We start from the raw sequence: 25,734 nt of genomic DNA on the forward strand, positions 1-25,734 counted from the left end.
ATATGAGAAGTTGCCATTTAAAGTACTTAGAAAATACTGGGAAACAGAATGGCACCACCAGACACCTTTCAGAGGAGGCAGCATATTGTGGCTGGCTGGGTCACAGGCTTATTTCTGTATAAAGTGGTATTTGCTTCTTCTGGACTTGTCTTAGTCTGAGGGATCAGCACCCAACCCATGGTTGGTCACTTCTTAGGCAGAGTGTTTAGGGTTAGATTCTGTAATGGAAAATCTGGAATTAGTCCTTGTCTGATCTCAATGAGTACTGTATCTCAGTTTTAGCTCCAACATTGCTACGACAGAATTGACACTTATGTGAATAGTCTGCTCTTTCTTCCTGCAGGTTATGATTTACTTCTAGTATCTGTCTTGTAAAGTTCTTCTGACTCTGAAATCGTGGTGACTTAGCAAACAGTACTGCTTTAAAAGCTACCTGGTTTCTTTTGTTCACAGTGCAAGCCTCCTTTGAAAGTGAAAGACTTGTTTATTGATATACAAGATGGCAAAATCTTGATGGCGCTCCTGGAAGTCCTGTCAGGACAAAAGCTGGTATGTACAGAGAAGGAGAAACCTCCATGGGGATGGAGCTTGGTATGTTATGAGCAACAGTGTATGGGTATCTGAGAAGTAAGGGTGAATTTGGTCCCATGTCTTGGGTATAGTAATAAGAATTTCAGCAGCTTTGTTGTAATTTCCTTAGTTACAGGCTGGTGTCCTGAGCTGTAACTCAGATTTCAAGGAAATGCATAACAATGAGGTGTAAATGGTGTGTGATCAGTGTTAATGTTCCTACCCCTCAGGGGTTTTAGGGCTTTAATACATTAATGCTCACATATTCCATTTGGAGACCACCCAAGTCACTTTATCAAGAAAACACATATTTGCCATATTACTTTTTTATCCATAAATTCTGTTTCTATTTTTTCTGAGATGATTATGACACTCATTAGGTCTACTGCTGCTTGCTGTAGATGTGAGTTTAGTTCTGGTATCTTAGCTCAGTTTTCATGAGTCTTTCTAATATGGTCTAAATCAGTCGGGCAAAGCTTCACTAATCAGAACCTTTATCTCTCCTCCTTTCTTTAAAGTTCCACATACCAGAAATGGAACACCCAGTGCAAATATAAATGCCAGTTACTGTTGACTTTAACGTTTTATTTCTCCATCAATCTCAGCAAGAACTCTCCTCTGTGTGGGTATCACACTTGGACAAGAGGAGCAGCGTGTTCTGGGGCAGTCTCACCCCTGCAGGTGCTCTTGTGATCACCTGGTGATGACCTGCAGTGACTGACTACCTGCTTTCTGCAATGGAAATGGTCCCTGAATGAATGGTCACACATTCAGAACCACCTACTTTTTAATATTCTTGCAGTTTTGGGGAGCTGCAGCAGAACCAGCAGTGTTTCTATGTGCATTCACACAGATTGCATTGAGAGCCAGGCTGGAAAGGAATTGAAGGGGGAGATACATCACTGTAAACCCTAGGCTATGCCCCAGAAGGTTAGGGAAGGGGGTGAGGTCAGCTAGCCAAACTTGTTAGGTGTTTCTGCGCACATGTGATATAAACAATGTACCAAAGTGGAATTGCAGGGAGATACGCATGAAAAAATCTGTTTAATTTCTGCCAAAGTGAAGGGTTTTGCCTTCCGCCTCCCTGTGCCTGTTATGAAAATTGCTTATGCTTCCTAATTAGAATAATTACTTCAAGACAAAAAAAAATCTATTATTACAGATTTTCAGGCAAATTTGATCCTGAGACTGAACATGGTTGGGGAGTGATTACATAAATAATCAATGTAGCAGGTCCAAGAGAGTGGTAACATCTGGAGAGCAGGAAGGCTGGTGGCTTTGTGTGACCTGGTGAATAATTCCACTATTTTAAAAAACTGTGTGGCATTTCTTTTATCTAGATGCACGAATACAAATCTTCAACCCATCGCATTTTTCGTTTGAACAACATAGCCAAAGCACTTAAGTTCTTGGAGGACAGTAATGTAAGTATTTCCAAAGACTGATCTCAATATTTTCCCTTGATATATACTGCAAGTTGCATTGTTGTAGTTCTAGTTAGTCTGATGTGCTGCGTGTAAGTAAGAGGAATGTGCTGCTTGAAGAGACTGTGGCTTACCTTAGCAGCCAGGCTGGAAAGTCACATAAAAATGCACAACAAGAACACCTATGGAGTCTAAAACAAGGATTATTTGTTCATTTTATATGTAAAAGTTCATATTAAAGGATTAAAGGATCAGGAACCCAATATTAAAAGAAAATAAAAAGAAATGCTATTAATTTCTATGAGCTGGGTTTTAGTGGCATTACTTCAGTTACGCTGAAGGTAAGTGACTTTATTTTTTCAGAAATACTTTGAGTATTACAAATCATGTATTTTTCTGGTAAACTATGTGCTGCAGCAGCTGATCATGAGTCAAAGGCAAGAGAAAATGAGATCTTGGAACATGGCATAAATGCATAATTCCAGGAATCAAAGGCTTACAGGGATTTAACTTCACTCTATAGTTGGCACTAGTGCAGCATCATTTCCTAAAGTTCTAAGTGAGCAAGTGTGATCAGACCCCATAGCTTGAAGTGATTCACTCTTTTTTTTATTTCTCCCATTATGGGTTTATTCCAAAGCCCTTTGGAAGTGGCTTGTGTATGAAAACTTTTTGCTCTTGAAAAACGTTGAGGAGTAATGGGCCCATGAGAAGTGCAAGCCATATAACAACTCATATACATGGTATACCTAGATCTTCCAGAAAGAGAAAATGAGCTGTTTCCTATAACAAACTGCAATAAGGTTAAACTTAATGTATGAGGGGAGATGCAATGCATGCACAGGGGCAAAACCCTGCCTTGGATGGGATGCCCCAACAGCAACTGATTCCACTTTGCCACTTACCTGCACTGAGCTTAGCTCTTGCTCTGGAGATCCTGCAGCAGTGCTAGTCATGCAGGAGAGTCGCTGCAAACACCTCAGAGCTGTGGGAGGTTTAACATCCTTTGCCTTTTTCCCCAGGAGAGGATGTGAAAGGTCAAGTTGTCCAGTAACTTCCTGGTGTTCCAGTCTCCCTGTGGAAAATACATCAGTAGGGGCTGATCTGGCCCTAAATGTGTACGTCTACATGTCCTGCTGTAGAACTGTGAAAAAATATTTTACATATTCACATATTTCTTAAGTTTTCCAGATGATGCTTTCTATCCAAATCTAGCTAAGGCCCACTGGCAGATGAGATTTTTTTCTCCTCTCTGTTGGCACCAGCACCTTGCAGAGCTGCAGCTGAAGCATGTCTGGTTACCAGGACCTCCCTGAGGGACAACTTAGAATCTCAGTGAGCTAGGCTAGGCAAGAGGAGCCTTGAATACATGTGGCCTTTTAATTAGTAGTGCTAAAACCCTTTTTGTATGGATTTCTTGTTCCCTTAAGGGTAAGCAGCCAGTGCCTTAATACTGCTGTGGTGTAATACCAGCAGCTGGGATTACTAGATGGGTGTTTCAACTGTGCTGGGTGACAAACTTCAGCAGCAGGAAGGGGACAGAGCTCACACTGAGCAGTCTTAACGATAAATGCTTCTTCCTCCCTGTTTTGAAAAAAGTGTCATTCAAATGCACTAAGTCTTAAAGGTTTTTCCATGCCAAATACTTCGGAGCTACCAAGAAATCCGAGCCTTGAAATATGACAGCTAGAAGTGTCTTCTTGCGAAGATTGAAAATATTGTGCAAATCACTAGATAAAAAGTTATTTTGCTTTCCTTTTTTAAGGTTAACCAAACCGGTTAGTGAAGAGTGGTGATGAAAGTGTTGGCAAAATGCCTTGGCTGCCAAGAGTTTCAGGGTTAGATATTAAACCACAGTGGGTGGAACCTGTCAGTGTACGCTTCTGTGGAGCTGGGCAGCAGAGTAAAGCACTGCTGAGTGATTCACCATGTCCGGGAGTTCTCAGTGATAAATGGGCTGGATGATGGGCTTTAACCCAGTCTGGGTGCCATGTGCAGTACTTCCAGCTTCCTTGTTTCCTCCCTCCTCCGTGACCTTTGCCAAAACCAAGTCTGTGTTGTCTAAGAGAATAACATCCTGGTGTTATCAGCTGGAAAAAAACTCTGTGGGAAAGTCCGGGGTTTGCTTGGATTAGGCAACCCTATCCTTTGCTAACTGATTTAATCAGAACTCTTTGACAGGCTGTGTAAGGTGAATAAGCAAGGAGAAAGAAGATGCATAGTAAAAAAAGAAGTAAGCAGATCATACTAGGATTTTCAATTTTTGTATGAGAATTGACTCTACTTTTTATGAATGAGAACCACTGGAGTGGGCACTGTCTTCCATTTTCATATGGAGGAAATGCATTTGTGGTCCCAGGAATGCAGAACTGGGTTCACTTTTGTTCTGCAGACTATACTGGGGGCTTCAGGTAGGAGTTCCAGGAGCAAGATGATTGTGATCAGGGAAAATTACCCTTAATATAGGATTTCAGTATTGCTTTCTGGCTAGCCAGTTAGCAGCAGAAGTGCTGTGAACATATCCAATAGTCTCAGTGCATCTTTTGCATATACTTTGCTGCTTTGAATTTGTGTCTGGATTTATTATCTTTTCTACAGGTAAAGCTTGTTAGCATTGATGCAGCAGAAATAGCAGATGGAAATTCCTCTCTGGTACTTGGACTAATATGGAATATAATCTTGTTTTTTCAGGTAATAAAATTTGAATACTTTACTCACAAATGAACAGTCATCATGATATCAATCTATTGCAGCTGAATACTGATTTTTAAATTGATTTTTAATCTTAAAGAACATAATTAATCATAGCAAACCTGAGCTTTGCCCTCCTAATATACACTAATTTTATACTTGCAGCTGCTTTCATTTTACTTCATTGGACCTATTTTGGTGTCAATTGGAGATAATTTAAGCCCTCATTTGACTTGGACCTGAATTAGAGCTTCAGATTACTACTTTCCTTTCTCTCCTGTGCCTTCTCAGAGTTCTGTTCCAGATTCCCTGGATCTGAACCAACACCCTGGGTTTGCTTCCAGGTCACAGTTTATTTTCAATAACCTTTTCTGAATTTGGTCCAGTGTGGTGGGAAATTCCATTTAGAATCACTGATCTCTGGAGACTTACTCAACATGGCAAAAATTCACAACTGATGTAGATAGAAAGATCTCGAAGGGCCTGGAACTGATAAAACTTATTTGAGCTTGAAAATTGATTTAGCCCCAGGCTTAGATTAAAACTGCCCTGATCTACACATACTTTGGAAATTATCTTCTAGACAACACCAAATACTAATGGGCAGTGAGAGATGGAGGTAGGGTTCTGAAACTCTCCTAAGACTGTGAGGCCCTTTCATTCTCTTGGTCTCATTTTAAAAATGGCTATAAGGTTAATAAAATGATCTTGAAGTTGTACTGGGGCATCTGCGCCTGGCCAAGCTCCTTGTGCTGCACAGAGCCAGTTTGGCCAGGCAGATTCAGAGGCAGAGGTGGTGTGACTAGGATCTGTTGCCCTGGCAGCAGAGGGCACAAGGGACCCAAAACCAACAGAGTGGATACTTTGGACTCAAATGTCAGTGCTAACCAAGGGCAGGAGTGCTGCTGCAGGTCACCATTTCTTGGCTAAGAATATTTCACTCAAACAACTCCTGTGAAGAGAACAATTTCAGTTAAACTAACTTTGCTTTCAAGGACATATTTCTCTGCTTTTTGTCTAATAGGAATTTGTGTAGTTCAGACTGAATAGTATCTGGCCTTTCTGTTGCCTGGGGCTACTGGCTGGGCTGCTGCTGGTTGCCATGCCTGTGCAATACAAGTTGAGAGTTAAAATGAACAGGACTATAATTACCTCTTAAAATTCAGTTATGGCATTGATTTCTTTAAAGTTTGCATTTAAACAAGGACACCATGCAGCCAGTGATAAAGCACAGCACTGTGTGTTTCACCTTTTATGACAGATTAAGGAGCTGACAGGCAACCTCAACAGGAACTCCTCCTCCTCCAGCCTGTCCTCTGGGCCAAGTGGTCCAGAGTCAGACACATCCCCCAGCACTCCCAGCGTGGAGAGAAACATCTCCATTACAGTGAAGGATCAGCGGAAAGCCATCAGGGCCCTTCTAGTCTGGGTTCAGAGGAAAACCAGAAAGTAAGCTAAGTAACCTTTGTAATAAACAGTGTCTTGCCACCTGCCCTTTTGAAGCTGAATCTCTTTTCTCTGTCCTGCTCTGTGGGTGTGTTACCGGGTGCTGTCGTTTCTGCTTCTGAAGTTTGCGAGCACAGCGTCTGTGCAGGGGGTGTTTCACTATGGCCATGTGTCTAAGGCAGCCATCTGACCTTGGAGCCCGCTGCTGGCTTCATGGCTGGACTATTAAATGTTAACTTGCATTGACCTGCCTGGTGCTGTTTATAACAGGATCATTCCCTGCTCCTCATCTCCCTGGCTTCCGTGCAGTCTGTTTGATATCTTTTGCTAACTAAAGGCTAGGTATAACCAAGGGCTGAACTGAAAAAATAAATGTATTGAAAGACTTTATCAACAGTCTTTTAAATTAAGCAACAGCCCTGAGGAAGCTTTTCTGTATGCTGCAGAGTACCTTGAAGGACAGAGCCCCTACTAGAGTCCCTCCTTCCTCAGAATTCAAGAGGAGACAGGAGTGAAACTTAAATCACTTCTCTCAAACTTGTAAAATTTGAATCCATTTCCATTGCACAACAGATCTCTCTCCTCTTTCATAAAAAAAAAAAAAGTGGTTCTTTTGCCAAAGCATTTTGTCTAGTAATGTTTTATCCTGGCACAGTTACTGTCAGGTTAAAAAACTGTAGTGTAAGATGTCTAGTGCACACGCAAATGCTTGGACTGTATTTTACATACATTGTTATCTGAAGTGATGAGTGGCAGAGGGTTTTAAAGAGGTCATGGGTCGAAGTTATTTATACAGGTTAGTTAGCTGAATATTTGCCATTTTTGTCTGTTGATTTGTATGTCCAAATCTGCCTTCGAATACAGATTTTCTGTGTCTAATGTTAAAGACACAAATTTGCATCTTAAATACTTGGTCCTGTGGGCCACATCATCCCTTAGTTGTCTTCAGTGAAGCTAAGTGTGCTTGTTGAGCAGATAAAGTTGTCCCATTGAGATCCACTGCTGCCAGTGTGGACCATAGAGGAAGCACAGTTTTAGTCCCAAAATAATGCTGATATCATCATTTACAGGGAGATGGTACAAAGAAAGTGATGACCTGAGAAGTAAAGGCCATAGACTTTACAGCCCAGTCAAAGAGTACAAATCAAAAACATCTAATAGGAGAAAGTTGTTCTTGCAACTGCACTATTAAAAACATAACAGTGTCATTATAATCCTGTTATCCCATGATCTGTGCAGAATTTTCTATTCCGGGGCTATATTTCATTGCAAGTTTGATTGCTGGGGTTTTTTTTCCTCCAAAACTTTGGGCATAAACTTGTGGTTTCTGCTTATGCTAACACCATTTGCATTTGGCAAATTTTCTGCTATAGAAGGCCAAGTACACAGGAATGTGAATCATTTATGCTTATGTGTTTAAATATTTAAATCTTGGCAGTTTTCCCAAGCTATGGCATTAAAATGCTGGAGAGCAACAGAAACAGGAGTCACAGAGACATTTGGTTTTGTGAATGTTTAAATGTGGTTGATGAATTCTTGAGGGCTTTGTTTTCACTAACTACTTCCCACAAGCAGGTTGATGTCAGCTGTTAGCCACACCAATCCAGTTTGTGAATCTGTGTGTTTTCTGGATGTGTTTGTGCATTTTGAAATCCAAAAATGTGACAAGTGCAACTTAGCAACCTTACACTTAACTCTCAGGCGTCTTTGAAAATGATGATCCCTTTACTTTGGATTTTGCAACACAATCACCCATGTATATATGTAATTCTGTTCAGGTATGGTGTTGCAGTTCAGGACTTTACCAGCAGTTGGAGGAGTGGCCTTGCTTTCTTAGCCATCATAAAAGCCATAGACTGTACTTTGGTAGACATGAAGCAAGCACTGGAGAAATCAGCACGAGAAAACCTGGAGGATGCTTTCAGCATAGCACAGAATAAGCTGGGTGTTCCTCGGCTCCTTGAACCAGAAGGTAAAATGACTACATTTGCTTTGTTGGGTAACATTCAAACTCTAACAAATTCATGAATATTGCATTCTGATACCTACCAAAAGCCTCCCAGTGATTAGGCTGTTGATGTGATCAGTGTGTTGAGCTTACTGATTAGGAAAATAAAAATGAATTGGCCTGTGGCTTGTATGCTGCCAGTCATATTTTTAAGCTCCTTGGGGGCAGAGATGGTTTTATCTATGTACACTGATCCTGGTTCATGTTAGATGCTATGTGACACCTGCATTACTAGGGAGGGTTAATTGTTGTTCTGAGGGTGTCTCCATGCATTAGCACTGTTCTGTAACACCTCAGTCTGCAGAGACTAAACGTCCCTTCAGGATGAAGTATGTGAGGCTGCCATACCAGGAAAATTGATAGATACCTGTTCAAATGCATTTGCACCTCCCAGTTTTCACTTTACAGTGCATTATACACACACATATTTATATATGTAAATGCAAGCGTATGTGTGTGTGTATATAAATATATGTATATAAATGGGACTTCTTGTAGTGCTTTTTACTGACCTCTACTAGACAGGTGTTAGGCCTTGATGTTGTGATTGAAAGCACAATTGCACTTTCATGGGTCACCTATTAGAAGAGTGGATCATCCTGACAAAAATAAACCTCTGTGTTGTCACTCAGCAACACTCAACTGTCTATTGACAACAGCATAAATGACAATATAAAGGAGGATGAAAAGGAACCCCAGTCAGGATTCAGTATACGTTTGGAAACTGAAAAAAAATAATGCGAATAAAATTTTGAGAGCTCTGTCGAGTGCCATCAACAGTGGAGAGCGTTTATCTTACCTGTCAGAAAAAGAGAAGTGTTTGTAGCTGGTAATTCTTTCACCATAAAGGCAGGATGAATGTCTGATGATGTTCCTCTGCAAGAGTGTTTTAAAGCCATGTGTGCTCAAGCCCCTTGTGTCTTGTCTCCATAGATATCATGGTGGAATCACCGGATGAACAGTCAATTGTCACATATGTGGCACAATTTCTGGAACACTTCCCAGAGCTGGAAGGGGTATGTGTGTTTATTTTTATATCACATCATTTCTTTAATTTGCTTTGGTGTGCTTAATGAAGTCAGATATTTATTTTCTATGTTTCTTTCTAAGCTATTTAAAATAAAAAACAAACTTGGATTTAATTTTTCACATTTTCTTTAAATCCAGTGAAATGGGCTTTTTTTGGTGATTGCTAAAATGCTTTAAGTAGAATTGTGCTTTTAAACATGTACATCCAATTGTAACTTCAGAGGTTAGAACTGGTTTCATTGGACTCTACTACTTTGCTATATTTGTCTTAAATAAGGCTGAAATTTACCCCTTCATCTGTGATGATTCATTGGACTTCCAATTTACTTTTGAATTCTATCTTCTGAAATTTGAGGGCCATGATCAATCTGAATTTAGCACGTATGAGACACAAGATATCAGAGGCTGAATCTTGTCAATACAGTAATTAAAAGCACTCATTGTAAGCATGAAAAACTGCAGCTGAAACAAACAGGATTGTAATGCAAATACAGCACTGAGAATTAAGTGGGGACTGACAGTGTCAGGGATTGCCAAAGGTCTTTTAGAGGAATAGGCATTTCCTCTCATTTATTGGTTGAACATTCCAGTTGGGATATATTTTGTAGCTGATAAAACGGGTAGGCATTACTGAAATAATTGGAATTAAAATTATTATAATAGTATAATTATTATTATTATTAGATGAGGTGAGCATTAAGATCTCTTGACATTAATATTTGTTGGCATTTTAGTGAACAAAGAAAAGATGACCTTTCTTTTAATAGTCTGTTGGAATGAAATAATCTAGTATGTCAATACATTTCACAGAGGATTTATTGGAGTTGCTAGATTTGTGTTATTCCCAGGGTTTGGGTTCGTGTCAAAAAGCCATCAGTTGTCTCCACAGGTGCAGCAGGGAGAGATGAATACATTAACAACCAAGGTGTAGGCTTGTCTGCATTCTGATTTTCCTGTACAAGAGGTTTCTTGACGTTGAGCTTTGTTCCAGGCACTTGACTTGCCAAATTAGTTTTCCTACTTTCAAAATAAATGAGTCATTAATTGGCTGTTTAAAAGGTAATGGGGTGATGGGCTATGTAGTTATTCTGTCCATAGTGTTTGGGAAATGTAATATGGTATGTGATGTAGGATTTGTCTTTTAATGGTGTATCATCACTTATAGGAAGACTTTACAGATCCTGACAAGGAGCTTCCAATTGAGTCCACATATGTTCACATCAAAGACACACCGTCAGAAAAGGAAGGCAAAATCTTGATTTTAAGTGAAAGTGAAGAAAACCTCTATACTGTTAATCATGAGAGGAGTCACCCTGCTCCTCCAAAGGTCCATATTCATGACATCCCAGAGAGAATCCCCTCAGAAACAGCTCCTGAAAATTGTAATGGAAAATTAAGTCAAGTGTTAGGTGATTCACAGGAAACGTGTGAAGAAGAGCCTCAGAGGCCTACCTCACTGAAAATCACAGGATCTGTCAGTTTGGAATCCAATTCCTCTTGGGAGGTTCTAAGTGATAAATTCATGTCAGGTGAAGGGGGCATCTCTGATGATCAAGTGAAACAGAACAATGACCTTTCTCCAACTGTTCTGACAGATCAGAAAAATTCTGTCGACTCTTTTGAAGAATACTCTGAAGAATTAACTAAAGAAACTCCTACTGAATATGACAATGAAACTAAGAGTCTTTCAGCCAATACTTCTTCTTTAAGTCCATTATCCTGGACTTCAGGTATACTTACAGATGATTCTATTAATAAAGTAGAAGAGAGCAAACCCCAGTCTTCAATTCTTTTACCAGAAGATACCTCAAAACAAGAAGATACACAAAAGTATGTTCTTCATCTTCTAAATGAGGAAATACAGAAACATCCACAAGATGAACATACAAAAGAATCACCTCTCTTTGAGACAATAGAAACAAACGCTTGTTCACTGAATGGTTCTAATCTTGAAAGCCAAGAACTGTCTACACAGCATGAAATATCTGATGACTCTCTCTCAGATGTACCTAAAACTCCAGATGACCTGGACAGCTCTGATGAAGCTGAGTCTGCAGCTGCAGTGTTACCCACTTCTTCCAAAGTATCTGTAATACCCCACGATCTGTTTTACTATCCACATTATAATGTCCCCATATCAGCAGTTCTGAACGCTTACCTTGAGCCTCGTATCGAAGGTTATGACACTGGAAATGACACAGCCTCTTCTGAAACAGTAACAGATGTCTTACATGACCAGAGCTTACCAGAACAGAACTACGAGGAAGATGCTCCAAAGCCAGACTTAGAGAATAAGCTAGGTACCCCTCCCTCAGAAACAGATACTGAGAACAGTGAGGAGGAAACTACAAATATTAACAGTCACGTGAATTCTTCTGATGAAAAAGAAGTGCCATTACTAGTAGAAGAGTTAGCAATTGAAGAAGATGGCAATAAGGCCCCCAACCATCAAGATTCCACTATTCCACAACATCATGAGGTATTTTATTTTTTTTATTACCAGCATTTCTTTGTGGGGGATTAGCATCTGACCTCAATGGTTTTCATTTGCTTTCATTTTGCAGTGTTTGGGAGAAATATTTAAAATATACTCGGTTTCCTGTCCCGTAACACTGTTTGCCACAGCCCCCTACTGGAATGAATGGAATTGCAGATTCCTAAGACCTGACTTTAAAAGAGTTGGCCCTAATATTACAGTACTGCAAAAATGTGAAATTTTATTATGTTTTAAAATAGTTTGAGGCCTCTGTGTAATCCTTAGGCATAAAAGTTTACTAGAGAGGGTTTTTTTAAGAATTTGTAATGGGATGAACAGAAAGTAGCATTGCTTATAAAGAAAGAATACAGGTGATGACAATTTTTGTCTGAATTCAAATAGGTTTGCCTACAAAAGCTTATAAAAGCAATTTAAGTAGGATATGTTATGTGAGTAAAAGGAAGGCTTGTCTATGCTGGAGCAGGAGAAGAAGGAGGGGATTTTTGGGGTATTTGGTTTAGGCAGTTTGCTCCTGCATCTTCTCTTGCAGACACCAATTTTGAAATGCCTTGCACATTTTGCAGTGCAGTAATTTTTGACATTGTTTTTTTCAGGAATGAGTGTCCATTTAGTGCTGCTCTATATCTTGCTTAGACAAGTTGCTTAAACATGTTTTTGTACTGACACTGCAGTAATGAAGTCAGTTTGCTGTTAGTTTGACAGACAAATTTGGGACAGATTTAAAAAAGTCCAGTGGATTTTTTCAAAAAGCCATGTCATGTCATGACTTCTTAGCAGAAAGAACTGACTATTGTCAGTATGCTGATTGCATGTTGCACTGATGATACTTTATAACTCAATGTATTCAAAAAGATTTTCAAGAAATTAATTCTTTTTTAATTCTTTTCAGTGAGACTTTCAGCCTCATACTAGGCTGCACCACTAAGCTATTTGGAAGGGAGGTGAATCAGTCCTGTTGTCTAATGCACAGTGTTTTTTAATTTCAACAGGCCATAGCAGAACATCTAGAGGATTTATCAATAGCCATAAAGACACCAGAAGAAAGTAGTAATAGGGAGGAGGAAGGGGAAAATATGATAGAAGATGTGCAGATCTCAGAAGTTGCCACTACTACTCTATCACAAGATAACTTTGAAGAAATTGCTGAATGCCAGGAATTTACTGGGTATTTCACATTAACTTTCTCTTAAAAACACCTGACTGGTCCTTTGAAATATGCCTTGTCCATTGGATGTTTCTTGTAGTCTTCTTTTAGGAACAATATGTTGGGACTCATTGGCTTCTTCCTGTGTTTCTCTTACACATGTCATGTGACTCAGTGCCCATGGGACTTGATTTGACTGTTCTATACCGACTTTGCTACACAAAGGCCAGTGCATTTGAACATGGCAGTGTTATAACTGTTTTTCCAACAGAAAGAATATTTTGTAACGTAGATGAAATAATCCATATGCATTGTGAAACTATGTGGAAGGGTGACACTGATTATTTCAAATAGATACTTTTTGGATGTTTTTTCTGATTATGACCAAGTAAATGAGGTTGTGGAGAGAAAATAAGATGAAGAACTCACTGGTCATGGTAAAGGCATTGTAATGATAGAAAAGCAAAGGCCATGTGTGGAAGCACATTAGGGGAGACACAAAAAAAATAAGAATTATTTTTTTCTCTACTTCCCATCAGCATGCAACGTCCAGCCACTTTCTGGGAAGCAGAGTGTAGTGGTTGCTTCAGAAGACAGATATAATAACAAGTGTGTGTGTGTCACTGCCCTTTGGCCAGTTTGGGTCAGCTTTCCTGGCTGTGTCCCCTCCCACCCTCTTGCCCAGCCCCAGGCCACTGGCCTTTTATGGTGGGGGGTTGGAGAGATGGCCCTGATGCTGTTCCAGCACTGCTTAGCCACAGCCAAAAACACTGGTGTGCTACCAGCACCCTTCTAGCTACAAGTACAAAGCACAGCACTGTAGGGTGGGGAAATTAACTGCACCCCAGCCAAAGCCAGTATGGAGACACTCAGCTAGTTTTACTCTATTGAATTCTGTCCCTTTATATTCTAATTTCTCCTTAGGTAATGTATTTGAGTGGGATATGAACTGTAACTTGTTGATGCTTATCACTGTAGCACTGTCATGAATTTGAAAATTTGCTTAGGAAAACAGATTGTCCCTTTCAAGATTTTTGTTCCCTGCAAAGTCTGTCCATTTTTTATTTATGTTGATGCCATAAAACCTGAGTATACTCTCACTGAAATACCAAGATGTCAAAAATGCTACCAAATGCCATTTTTGAGAAAAGATTCCTTTTTGAGCATATGAATTTTTTATTGGGAGTCAGATTTCCCCAAAACTATTTTTATAATGTTACTGATAAATTCCAGTCCATATTGTAATACATACAACAATGCATATTTGTAGTTTTGCATAGCTTAAAACTGGCATGTGCAATTGCAGTGGCTCTCTTTAACTTTGTTTCATGAATTTAAAAAATTTGTTTTTACACACATTTCAGAACCAGTGACAATGATGCCAACATTTATCTCCGAAAAAGGTCTCCTAATGCTTCTGAGCAGGTGTGTGGAAATCTATTTATCGCTGTTTCTTTGTTTCTCTTAAGCTCCAAAAGTTTGCATGCTATAAAAAGGTCTCCTGTCTCTATAAAGCTCTGTGACAGTAGAAAAGTCTTGTGACTTTAATAATTTTAGTATCAAAACCAGGCATAGCTCCTGTATCTCCTAAATACATGGAACTGAACCTCACTGATGCTTGAACAAACCCACAAAGGAGTACATAATACTACAATTAAATCTATTGTAACTTCGAGTTTTACTTCATCATAACTGTATAGCTGGAACATTTTGCTTGTTTTTGAAGCTGCCTTTATTTGCTGCCCCAGTTTCTTGTAGTTTTTGCGTTCTCTGTATGTGTGTGTTGGTGCCCTGGTCTCAACCCTGCAAAAATGCTGGGTGTCTCCTGAAGAGCACTGTTTCTGAAAAATTGGGCTCTCTCCCTCTCCTTCACCGTAACAGTGTGTTACATTCTCTCAGTAGCAGCAGCTAATCCTAAAAGAATTTTACTTGTAATGTGAAGCTGTGCCCCTAATGACAGATGTGATTCATACTGGCTTCTTGAGAGCACACTATACTACTGAGTTTTGGAGTTTTGCTTTTCAAGTCAAAAGGAAGGGACAGCACCAGCAATTTGGGCACATTGAGCAAGGATAGGAATATGGCTTTTGTCAGCACAAAAATAAAATTCTGACCATCTTAGAGTTTCAAAGAAATGCTGCTACCAGTGTTCAATGAAAGGGAAGTTTCACACAGATGCTTTAGTTTTGCAATGCTGTCAAAATGAGTAGAAATACATATGAATGAGGGGAACTTTACTCAACTGAATAAAAGCAGTTGAAAGCAAAAAAATCTTATTTCATTACTTTTTTCCTTTTCTGTGCATGTACCAGACTGCAGTGCTGGATGTGCTGACAGGGAATACATTTTTAAGCATTTTATTTGAGCAAACATTAGTTATACTCTGCATAAAATACAAACACAGTTACACTTTTGTGAGATACTGAATTTTATTTTTGTTATATAATTTATTCGTGGTTTGTTTAAGGAAACCTGTGGAGTAAAGGAGCAGAAGATGACAGATATAGGTGAAAATCCATTAATCATCAGGTGAGTGGTTCTTATTCATAGACTTTTGCAAGTAATCCATAACTCCTAGGTACTACTAGCAGTGCTACAAAGGGAATTGGAAATTAATTATAATGGTATCAGCTGACTGGATGTCTTCTATAATGGCTTGGAATCCATGTTTCCCGTAAGTGTAAGATACAAAACTTCCTTATTGCTCAATCTCTCCCTTGACTTGAGAGGAAAGATTCAGCTGTCTAAGCAAGACTCTGAGCACTTTCCCCACATGGTGGATATGTCAGGCCAAGAAAAGAGTGGGAGAACTTCAAATGTTAGGCCCTGTGGCAGGTTTGGAGGACTGTCAAGACAATGTTTAGTGTGGTCAATGCTAGTGAAAATCAGTAACTCCAGTGGAGGTCAGGCCTCTCTGTTAAGCATCCATGAGTTTTGATAATTTGTATGTGAGTTTAGTCTAGACTTAATGTGATGGAACCTGAACACAGAGTGTGTATCCCTTTGGTATGAGGGTCTAAATATCTGTAAGAAACAAGGATCACTTTAGGTTTTTCCTCTTAGCTGACACTGTTGTACATCTCAGAACTTCTAGTTAAAATGATAGATCTAAATGCAGAAAACACACAAAGTATCCTCAGGAGCCACTGTCCTGGTCTCACTTATGCTTCTGTTAAAAAAATACACAAATAGGTGTTACAGTTATCTGTTTGCAGGCTGCTGATACGGAGCAAATTTGGTGTAATACTGAGGTAAATAAATATCCAGTGTAATATCTGAGCAAGTAGGATGCCCCAAGCCAGAAAAAAGGACTCATTAAAACAGGCCAAAAAATATTTTTCTCTGAAAGCAGATTAAAACCAGTCTACCAGATGGTTGTTTGAAGAATTAAAAATTGAGTGTACCACCTTGTGCCTTTTTAAATAAGACCTTTCCTTGTTTTTATGAGAGCTCAGTGGTGCCAGCAGAGTCCATGGGGCTTTGCCCTTATGAACCACGGCTGGAAAACAGAAAAGCTGGAATTTTGGAGTTTTCCTGGAAAACCCCAACTGCTAGTTGGCTTCTGGAAGTTTTGAGCTTTTTCTGTTTAATATTCTGGTGTCTGACATGAGGAACTGTGAAAGTAGATGATGTGGCACAAGTATATCAAGTCAGATACAGTGTATAAACAATTGTGAAAGTGTGTTTCTTACTGCTCAGAGCTCTGTTTACTGTTCTGAAAATAAAAGGGCATCTTTTTCACTGGTTCAAATCTCCTTATATCAAAGGGCTGTGCTGGAATGGCACATACTTAAACTTCCTGAGAATATGTCCAGAGTTTTCAGAGGATTAATTTATACGTATATTGGCTGTGGAAGGAACATACTGCTAAAGCCCATCATGCCCCTTCCAGTCTAGTTTGGATTCCAACTGACTAGATTGAAATGGTTAATTCAACTGGTTTCTCTTAGTCCACCCTCTGATCTTGACAGTAATTATTAACACTGAAGGGGTTTTCTTCTTTTTCTTGCCTCTTACTGAATTCTCTCCTGTTTTCAGGACGAAAAAGGACTTGGAAGCAAGTGAGACTCCAGCAGCAACTCATGAGATTACAATTTTTGAGCAGCCAGAGCTATTCTACTTCATCATTTTCTTCTGGGTGCTGATCTACTGCCTTTTACTCCTTCCACAGCTTCTTAGCAACAAAGTTTGATCTGTGTGAGGTGTGGGAAAATAAAGGATGGTGGCTGGATTGCTTTGTGTATCTGCATACGAATAGGTTCCTTCAGGTGAAGCACAAGCAGAAATCCAGGACCTGGTATTTGTTGTCCTCAGTTCCTCTACTGTTGTGTTATGACAATGTCAAACCACATTTTATATTATGATAATTGTGTAAATATATATAAAAATGACCTGATTTAGTAGACGCAATTTTGTACATTTGTGCCTTGCTTTATAAGATGCTAAATAAAACCAGATAATTATAAGTAGAAGTATGAACAATTCAGAGCTCTAGTCTTCAAAAATTATTCTTCTGGCTTCATTTTCTTATGTAGGGCCTGAAAGCTGTGGAAGAGTGTTGGTGGTGACTTGCCTCTGGATCTGGCCCTCTGCAAGGCTAGAAATGCTTCTTCACCTTTTCCTGGAATTATTTGAAAGCGTTGGAGGCAGAGCAGAGCTAATGGTGGTGGTTTACACACCAGGAATTACAGTTCCAATAGCAAATCCAGGGGAGCAACAAAATCAGGTTGAGGGTTTATTGGAGTAGAGGAGTTTGGGTTTTTTAGGATTTAAATTAATTTCTGTCCTGCACCTTTTGTTATGTTTGATTTGCAGGAATAAATTGGGTGTGGAGAAGTGTGAAGAACATACAAGCTCACTGCTTTGCAGGAGCGATTGTAGGGGAAATCTTAGTCCAGTAATTAAAGTTTTTTAGAAGTACCTCAGTGCTTCTGAGTCTGCTGCTGCTTCATTTTCTCTGCTGCTTTTACTTACCAGATCACATAGAGATTTCTCTTGTTTGAAAGAAGATACAAAAAAGATACAAAAAATAATAGGTCATCTAATTTGTTGAGGTGACTGTTAAGGCACAAGTGCATGGTACAAAAGATTAGAGATAGCTTTTAAGTGCCCAAATCAATAGAGAAAGAAATGACAGATAAAAAAACTAAATACAGAGAAAGGTTGGCAGCCAGTATTGACTTTCTAGGGCAACTGAAGAGACTCCTGTGCCTTGTCCATAGGCACACACAGTTGAGCCACTTCTGCTTCTTGCAATTTTTGTCCACATCAGTGATTAGTTTAGGATATTTGATTTAGGAATTCTACCAGCGAAGGTGTAACCTGTGCTTCGGAGGACAAAAGAGAAGTCTTCAAATTCAATATAACAGCTGTAACTTTTCTCTGTGTGACTTTTAGTGAAGTCACTACTTTTCATTGGCGCATTTTTAATTTCATAGTATGCTTTATGAGACTACATCACGTTGCTGCTTCCACCTGAAAATTCAGAAGATTGACTTTAAAGTGCTTCATAAAATGAAGTGTTTCATAATTTTAGACTTAGTGAAAATTAAATCACATGGCTACAAGTTTTACATATTTTGTTGTAGCATAAGGTGTATCCTTACCCTGGCTAAGTTTTCAGATGAATTAATAGTACCTTGGATCCGAGTACATCAGAATATATTGCAATTCATTTGCATGTTATCTCCTGAGGTAATCCTACCATCCATCACACACTTAATTCTTCTTCATAAGCTTTTTGTTCCCCTGGGATTTTTCTTTTGAGCTGCAGTTAGGATTCTATAGCAATAGAGCTCGAGAGGAGATCTTAAACATTGAAGATAAAATCCTAAATCCCTTTCTACAGAAAGCTAAAATCTTTCCTCTTCTGTGCTGTCACTGTTGACTAGAGCTGGATTCACCCTGTGAATTTATAGAAATAAGATCCATTGGGCTTGGTGAGGAAATGCCCCAACTTAATTCAGTGTAAATCAACATAAGTAAAAAAATACATTCTTTCATCTTGCTGATGAAAACGTTCAACATTTTCAGTCATCTGATTTTGTGATCCATTTGTGCTTGTTAGAGAAAGTGATACTTTCTTCCAAAAGTAAACATGCATTAGAATTTTTGAAGATGCTTTCTGGAAATAGGCTGAAGTAAGTATCGAAGGGTTAGTGCTTTTTCCTCTGAATGAATAAAAGTTAATACAAGAAGCATCATATCCTTATCCTTAAAACCAGGGAATACCAGGCTGGGGTATAGCATCTCTTTAATTGCAGCAGGTAGCAGTGTACACCAGTTTGGAGCAGAAGTGTTGACAGCTCTTCATTATGTTCCACTCTTCACAGGCTCCTTTGGTTTATGACAACCTTTTCTGATTCTCTGTATCTTTACTTTCCGCTCCTTCCATGTTTACTAATCTTCAGCAGAGATTACCTGGAGTCAGATTACAGTCTCTTCACAGAACCTTATAGCTGTCAAAGTTCAATCAAGTAAAGTATGCTCCCTTCTGTCTTCTCTCCTTCTAAGAAAATTCATCAGGATGAGGAGCTCTTTGGATGTTTTATCTAAACAACTTACACCCATGAAGAATGGAAACGTGAATGGGAATGCACTGATACTGGCAACTTCATTACCCAGTATTTTCATCCAAGAGGGAGAAAGCCTAAGGTTTTCTTTGATACCTCCCACTGAAGAACAGTGACTGAAACACGGAAATGAGCAGTTTAAATGTCAAACAGCATCCAGCAATTGTCTTGGTCATCTCATCCAGTGTTTCAGCTGGTGTATACTTTCCATCCTATCCCATTGAGACACAGATAGCTTCTTCCATCCAAAATAGATGAAAACGTACTAAATTAGTCCATGACACTTGGTGTTATGTTCCTTTCCATTTTGGGGTTTGTTTGGTTGTGGGTTTGCTATAACAGAGGCAGTGTACCTTACCCAGCCATTCCATGGGTGAGAAGATCCAGGGTGAAGACTTAAGAATGATTATACTGGTATTGTAAACTGTGCATTAAAAAACAAAACAAAACAAAAAGAACCCCAAGAAACTGAACTATTCAGCAGTTTTGCCTTTACCTGGAACTGCAAAGAGTCTGCATAAGCAGCAGCTTCCCTCAGTTAAATTGACTTGTGAGCCTGCATCTCTTCTTCCACAGTGCAAGATCCAATCCCTCAATGCAAGTGTCCTGTTCTGAACACATTGCTTGTTGTTGGGCTTTGTGGCCTATTCCAAGCTACCATCTAAAAGCCTGACTGTAAAACATTCACTATAGTAAAGCCTATTTTAACTTGCTGCCTAGAGGACTGGCTTGAGGTAGTGGAGGGTGTAAAGGCTGGTGGGCAGTCTGTTGTCTACCCATTTTCCAGCAGGTATGTGCACTGCCTGAATAAGGGAGTTTTCCTGAATTTTTGACTGGGTTTTTGAAAAATGCTAAGCTTGACCTGACCACATTTGGTATTTTGATTTAGCAGTAGAATTCAGATACTCAAGGGTACTCATCTATTACAACTGCTTCTAAAACCCATTGGTTTTGAGCAAATGTGGGTAGCAGAGTGTTGTGAAGTGTAAGTGTCAGGAAGTGTTTGAGGATCACCAGATAAAGGATGTTTGGTGTTCACAGAAGCACCATTAAAGGCCAAGGGACAACTATAAAAGGATGGTTCAATGTCACTGTAGTCATGAAACTTAACTGCAAAGTGTTTCATTGTGATTTTATAGAAAGTACAAGGAAAGATACACTATTAAAGACAGGACCCCACTAAACATTTATGGGGCAGATGACTTAGAGCTGAGACATGAGTTAAGCAGTCACATAATCTGCAAACTGACCTGGATTTAGCCTTTGCCAAATTGTAGGAAGTTGTCAGTGCAAAGGTAAGGCAGGCACAGATTACAGTAAAAAATGACAATCAATTTTCAATGCCATGAATATTTTTGAGGGCTTGAGCTCTAAAATGTATTTTTATTGAGTTTCTAGATTGTAATGAATGTGTCTACAGAATTTTATGAAGAGCTTCAGAGTTCAGCTGTTTTAAAATGATTTTTTTTATATAGCAGTGATTATTTTATCTATATATTTAATAGAACTGTAAAACCATTTTAAGAGTACCTGTAAAATTCTGTGTATGTGATACGATTATTTATTAATTATGACTGATGAGAATGAACATTAAGCTATGCATCGGTTGTGTCATTCATTTGAAACCTGGAAACTGAAATAGGAGTTTTAATGAACAGAAGACTTGAAAAGCAGGGGAAATGATTGAGTACAATTGTGTGATGCTTAAAGCTGCATAGCAATCATTTTGTGATGTTAAACTTTCAGCTACAATTACAAAATATACTGAGTGATTCAGCTACTTTTCTTCCATTAAAACTTCTGGAAGCTGAAATTTCTACATGTTGATATTTGGTATCTAAACACACTTAAATCTCTATGTCTTCTGGACACTCTCAGTTTACTCCAGCTCAGTATGACTGTAAGTTCTTTATTCAAGTAATGCTCCATTGAGTTTATGGGGGTACCATGCAATACCCAGTGGGTTTTTTTAGGATCCTCTGCACCAATCCTCACAGAATCAGAGCTTTAGAAGATTAATCTGGCCAGTGTATGTGGTCTCATATTCAGCCACCTAACATAATAACTGTGCATTATCACTTATGCTAGCTTTAAAAACATGAAGTCCCTTCTTGCCAAGCACAAATGTGAATGCATCTGGTGATGTGTTCAGTTCCTCTACTTCTGCGGAAGTCAGTGCAACACATCTGTGTGCTAAGCACACACTATAGGACCTGGCCCTGAGGGCACTTCAGTCCACATTAACCACATAGGCCAGGGAGTCACTGAAGCCTATGCAATGCCCTCAGCGCTGGATCCCCTCAAATCCAAGATACACCAACCATACCACTCACTGTAGTTACCTCCCCTTGTACACAGAACATTTGTTTGCCTAAATTCTGCAGGAATAACCCTCTAAAGTGAGGAATTTTTGAACAGCAGCAGGGAACAAGTAACTGGAAGATGAGGGTGAGGTTTCCGGCTGGGATATGGCTATGGAAGTTCCCAAACTGCTACAGCTGAAAGCACATACTCTAACAACAGGTTGCCTGATGTTTCCATTGAGCTCATAGGTAGCAGATCTAAATGGAGATAAAACCCCCTAAGTTCTTTGTGTTTCTTTATTGTGCAGTTTTTTTGTCAGGTAAATAATTTCCAATTCTTCCCCTCAGCACACAACTGATAACACTAATTTACAGCTGTGCAACTTACGATCATTTATGTTCCAGATTTGTATATAAACAAGACTTACAGTATGGCTTGTTCCCACCCACGCCACCCCAAGACCATGTTCGTGCAGGAGGATGGAAGGCACATGCACATTAAAAGATAAGGAAAAGTCATGTTCTGAGCAGCAAAGCTGTCCATTGCTTTACACAACTGCAGAGCCCACAAAGGGTGAAAAATTAAACCTTATTTTTTTCAAATGCCATAATCATTTCAGGATTATCTTATCTGAAATTGTGGAACATCAAAGTATTTCTTTGCTCCACTAAAGTAAGACATGCAAAACTTCCTTCCAGGTCATTGGCATATCCAGTGACTCCTTTCCAGGCAGCTCCTACTGCTGATACTGGAAAAAAAGACCCATGTTATTTTGCTCCCCATAGTGGGGGAATGTCTAAATTTATGTCTCTGGAACATAAAATTGGCCCCTGAATGATTAATACTTTTTTTTTTCTTCATGAAAAGGTTGGAAAGACCAATAAAAATAATTAATTTTACCTTGATGAGAAATACTAAAACCTACCATTCCAGGAAAGACTATGTCCTGGCCTTCACTGTTATGTTCAGGCCAAGTAGTATTTTATTCCCCAGAGAGTTTCATTACTTTTCATTGGGCCTTCTTGGAGTCTCTTTGATTCACAGAATAGATTTGCTGTGTGTCCAAGGACCAATTTGTACAGGAAGGTCCTGGTCCACAGCTATTATTAAGACTGTAACAGAAAATCACCATTTTTTACTTCAAAATGACTGGTTTGATGTATATCAAGTGACTTTCAAAGTACATGCTGCTGAGTTCTTAAGCAATGCAGTCACGTTTTAATGCCAAATAAGTTATACAAGTCAAGTAAGTATTTTTATTGTAATAAAAAATTCAATTTTTGCTTTTGTCTTACCAAAACATTTTGGTAGGCTTACCACTTTGTGCTATTGTATATTGCTTTGTAAAAAGCTGAATAAACTGTTTTTCTTGTTAAAGTTCTTCAGTTTAAAATATAAAGTGCTAGTTTGCTAAAAAGTTAATGAGGAACTTCATCCTAAATAAATAATTTGCAAGTAAGGAATGTAATATTTAAAATACATGTTCCTCTTTGGCAAGGGGTAGGAATGATTTTTTTTTAAAATAAGAACAAATGCTGGGAGGATTTGAGTGGTATCCAGATATACTGAAGGAAATGCATTTTCATGTACTTTCAAATACATTTCTTAACACTTTCAGTCAGGTTTGTATTGGATGTTGCACTAGTTGATCAAAGCTAATTTTTGTGAGAAAGAACTATATATTCTTCTGTATGGCTGGTACACTAGAAAAGCAATTGTTTTTACAAACTGTTATGCTGTAACAAGAATAGTATTTACTAGTGAACAGTTTGAATTTATTTTACAAAATCTCCAATTTTGAAATAAATGAACAGGCTTCCTCTATCTAATCTGTTATCTGTGGGTTTGTCCTTTTCCTCAGAAGAAAATATCTTAAAACATCTCAGTTCAGAAGAGAGCACCATTTTGTTCTAATTGTTTATTTTATTAATTGTTATTATTATTTTTATTTATTTATGCATTTTAATGCCCAGAAATAATATTCACTTTTAGCAGAGAGTAAACACTGCAGATTCATAAAGTGCATTGTTTCCCACCTACCCAAAAAGTGACTTCATTTTGGAGGAAGAATCTAGATTTTTATTCCGGTCAACAAACTGATGGATTTTAAAATTTTATAAAGGTGAAGAATTATTAATTTATTAATGCATAGAAATTGGCAGCATAAAGGCAAGCTTACAAAAAACATTTGTGCTTAATTAATAACTGTTCTTACAATTCAGTTTATTTGGGCTGTTTCTATGCACATGTTTAGACTTGCAGATTACTAAAGTACTAGTTGCAGCACCCATTCATATTTACTATGTACTTCCTCCTACACTTTAATTCCTCTTGCTTTATAGGAGAAAAGGAAAATCAAGTACAACAGAATTGAAATACAGTTCAGATTCAGACCCATGATGTCTCTCCTGAAAAATATATCTAAATTGGATAAACTCAGAAAGAAAATGGTATGTGGAGAAAGGAGTAGGAATGCTTCTTCTCTAAAATAGGAATTATAAATATTACTCTAATTGTGCTACAAATCATCCCACATGCTTTCAAAGTGTTTATAAATCACTCCTGGAGTAGTCAGTACCTGCCTATTGGATCATTCCCCCACACGCCTAAGCACAGACAGTAAGAGAGTATCATAATGCTCTTGAGAATTTGGAATATTTGGGTCCTGTCCTGTTAGCAGTGTATACTTCCAGAGTCATAGAATGGCTTGGGTTTGAAGGCACCTTTAAATGTCATTTAGTCCAACCCCTCTACAATGGGCACCTTCTACGAGATCAGGTTGCTCTAAGCGCTTTCCAGTCTGACTTGAATGTTTCCAGGGGTGGAGCATATACCAGCTTTTCATTGCCATGACTTTAAAATCTGTAATTACAACTTAAAACCAGTCGCTTTTATTGGTGTCATGAATGATAATTAGGTGGAGAATAAAAATGTTGCGATTTTCTTTTTAAATTGGATTTTTTTTTAACTGACACTATAGTTAGGAATTTGCAAGTGGACTGGGGAGTGGAGAGTGTGAAGTTCAAATAGGCAAGAAGGGCCATCTCAGAATATAGAAGTAGAAAAAACTTTTACAAGAGTACAAGATCCAAACTGTTGTTCAAATTCAAACATAGTAAGACAGGAATTGTTGGACTGGATTTCTTTTAACTACTCTGGGATAAAACTAATTCTGACAGAAACTGCAAAAAAAATCTCCCTAATCCTTGGTCTGTAAACACAATTTTTGTAGCTTAAAGATGATGCAAATGCAGCATGGGAAACATACTCACTGGATCTTGGCAGCAATAAAGACAAGAACAGAGCTCATTTCAGCCAAGGAACCTTATGCATGTAGGGAGTAGGCACTTTGTTTATGCAGGAGCCCAGACCTCCGAAGGATAATCTGTGGACATCACACATGAATTCTGGTTGGTAGTGTATACAGAAATCTTCATTCTCTTTTCAATGTTGATTTTACCTGGTTGGTAAACAAAGGCTAGCAAGGGCAGGAGAACCTTCAAATTGGCAAGCAGATATAGCAAATTCTTAGACTTGAGCCATGATTTCTGTTAAGACATCAATATACTGCAATAATCTGTTCTTGAGTTGCTGTTGCTACTGAGACAAGGATTATTTCCAGGAGAGATAATTGCAGCAATTTATGAAATGCCTTCTGTGGCTAACTCTGTTCCTTGGTGAGACAATACCACTGGCTTACCACAGTCCTTGTCAAACTACACTTTATCTTTGAATATCATGTAACACCTGATCAAAGCAGAATGTATAGCTCCATCTGCTGTAAATATTTTGAATTGATTATTTTTACATTACTTTTTTTATGGCTGATCTGTACCCTGGGGAACTGATTTGTCATTTTGCTGATATGTATTTTCTGCATGTTAGCAAGAATCAGCATAAATACAGATTTATACATTGCAAAGTTCTATTTCTTAGTTCCCAGGCAAAAGGAGCATTAAAAAGGGTGTATCTCAAGGACATTAGGAACTTTTGTTAACTGTCATATGACAGATCTTTTGTATTTTGTCATTCCAGCTACTTGTGATATT

The 25,734-nt window shown here is 38.6% G+C and overlaps 1 protein-coding gene across 3 annotated transcripts in view; it reads left to right on the forward strand.

Moving 5' to 3' along the window:
• The window catches only part of CLMN (calmin), a 73,414-nt gene extending 52,433 nt beyond the window's left edge, over window positions 1–20,981 (forward strand). For all 3 annotated transcript variants that reach the window (XM_071557591.1, XM_071557593.1, XM_071557592.1), the window contains exons 3-13: window positions 454–549; window positions 1,911–1,994; window positions 4,593–4,685; window positions 5,947–6,134; window positions 7,910–8,103; window positions 9,073–9,155; window positions 10,334–11,647; window positions 12,655–12,830; window positions 14,174–14,234; window positions 15,277–15,338; window positions 16,848–20,981. In XM_071557591.1, the coding sequence (XP_071413692.1) occupies window positions 454–549; window positions 1,911–1,994; window positions 4,593–4,685; window positions 5,947–6,134; window positions 7,910–8,103; window positions 9,073–9,155; window positions 10,334–11,647; window positions 12,655–12,830; window positions 14,174–14,234; window positions 15,277–15,338; window positions 16,848–17,001 (2,505 nt within the window). In that variant the 3' untranslated portion in view covers window positions 17,002–20,981. The remainder of the gene's footprint in view (window positions 1–453; window positions 550–1,910; window positions 1,995–4,592; window positions 4,686–5,946; window positions 6,135–7,909; window positions 8,104–9,072; window positions 9,156–10,333; window positions 11,648–12,654; window positions 12,831–14,173; window positions 14,235–15,276; window positions 15,339–16,847) is intronic.
• Window positions 20,982–25,734: the final 4,753 nt, after the last annotated feature.

Source organism: Pithys albifrons, chromosome 6 (assembly GCF_047495875.1).
Source record: "Pithys albifrons albifrons isolate INPA30051 chromosome 6, PitAlb_v1, whole genome shotgun sequence".
Lineage (NCBI taxonomy): Eukaryota > Metazoa > Chordata > Aves > Passeriformes > Thamnophilidae > Pithys > Pithys albifrons.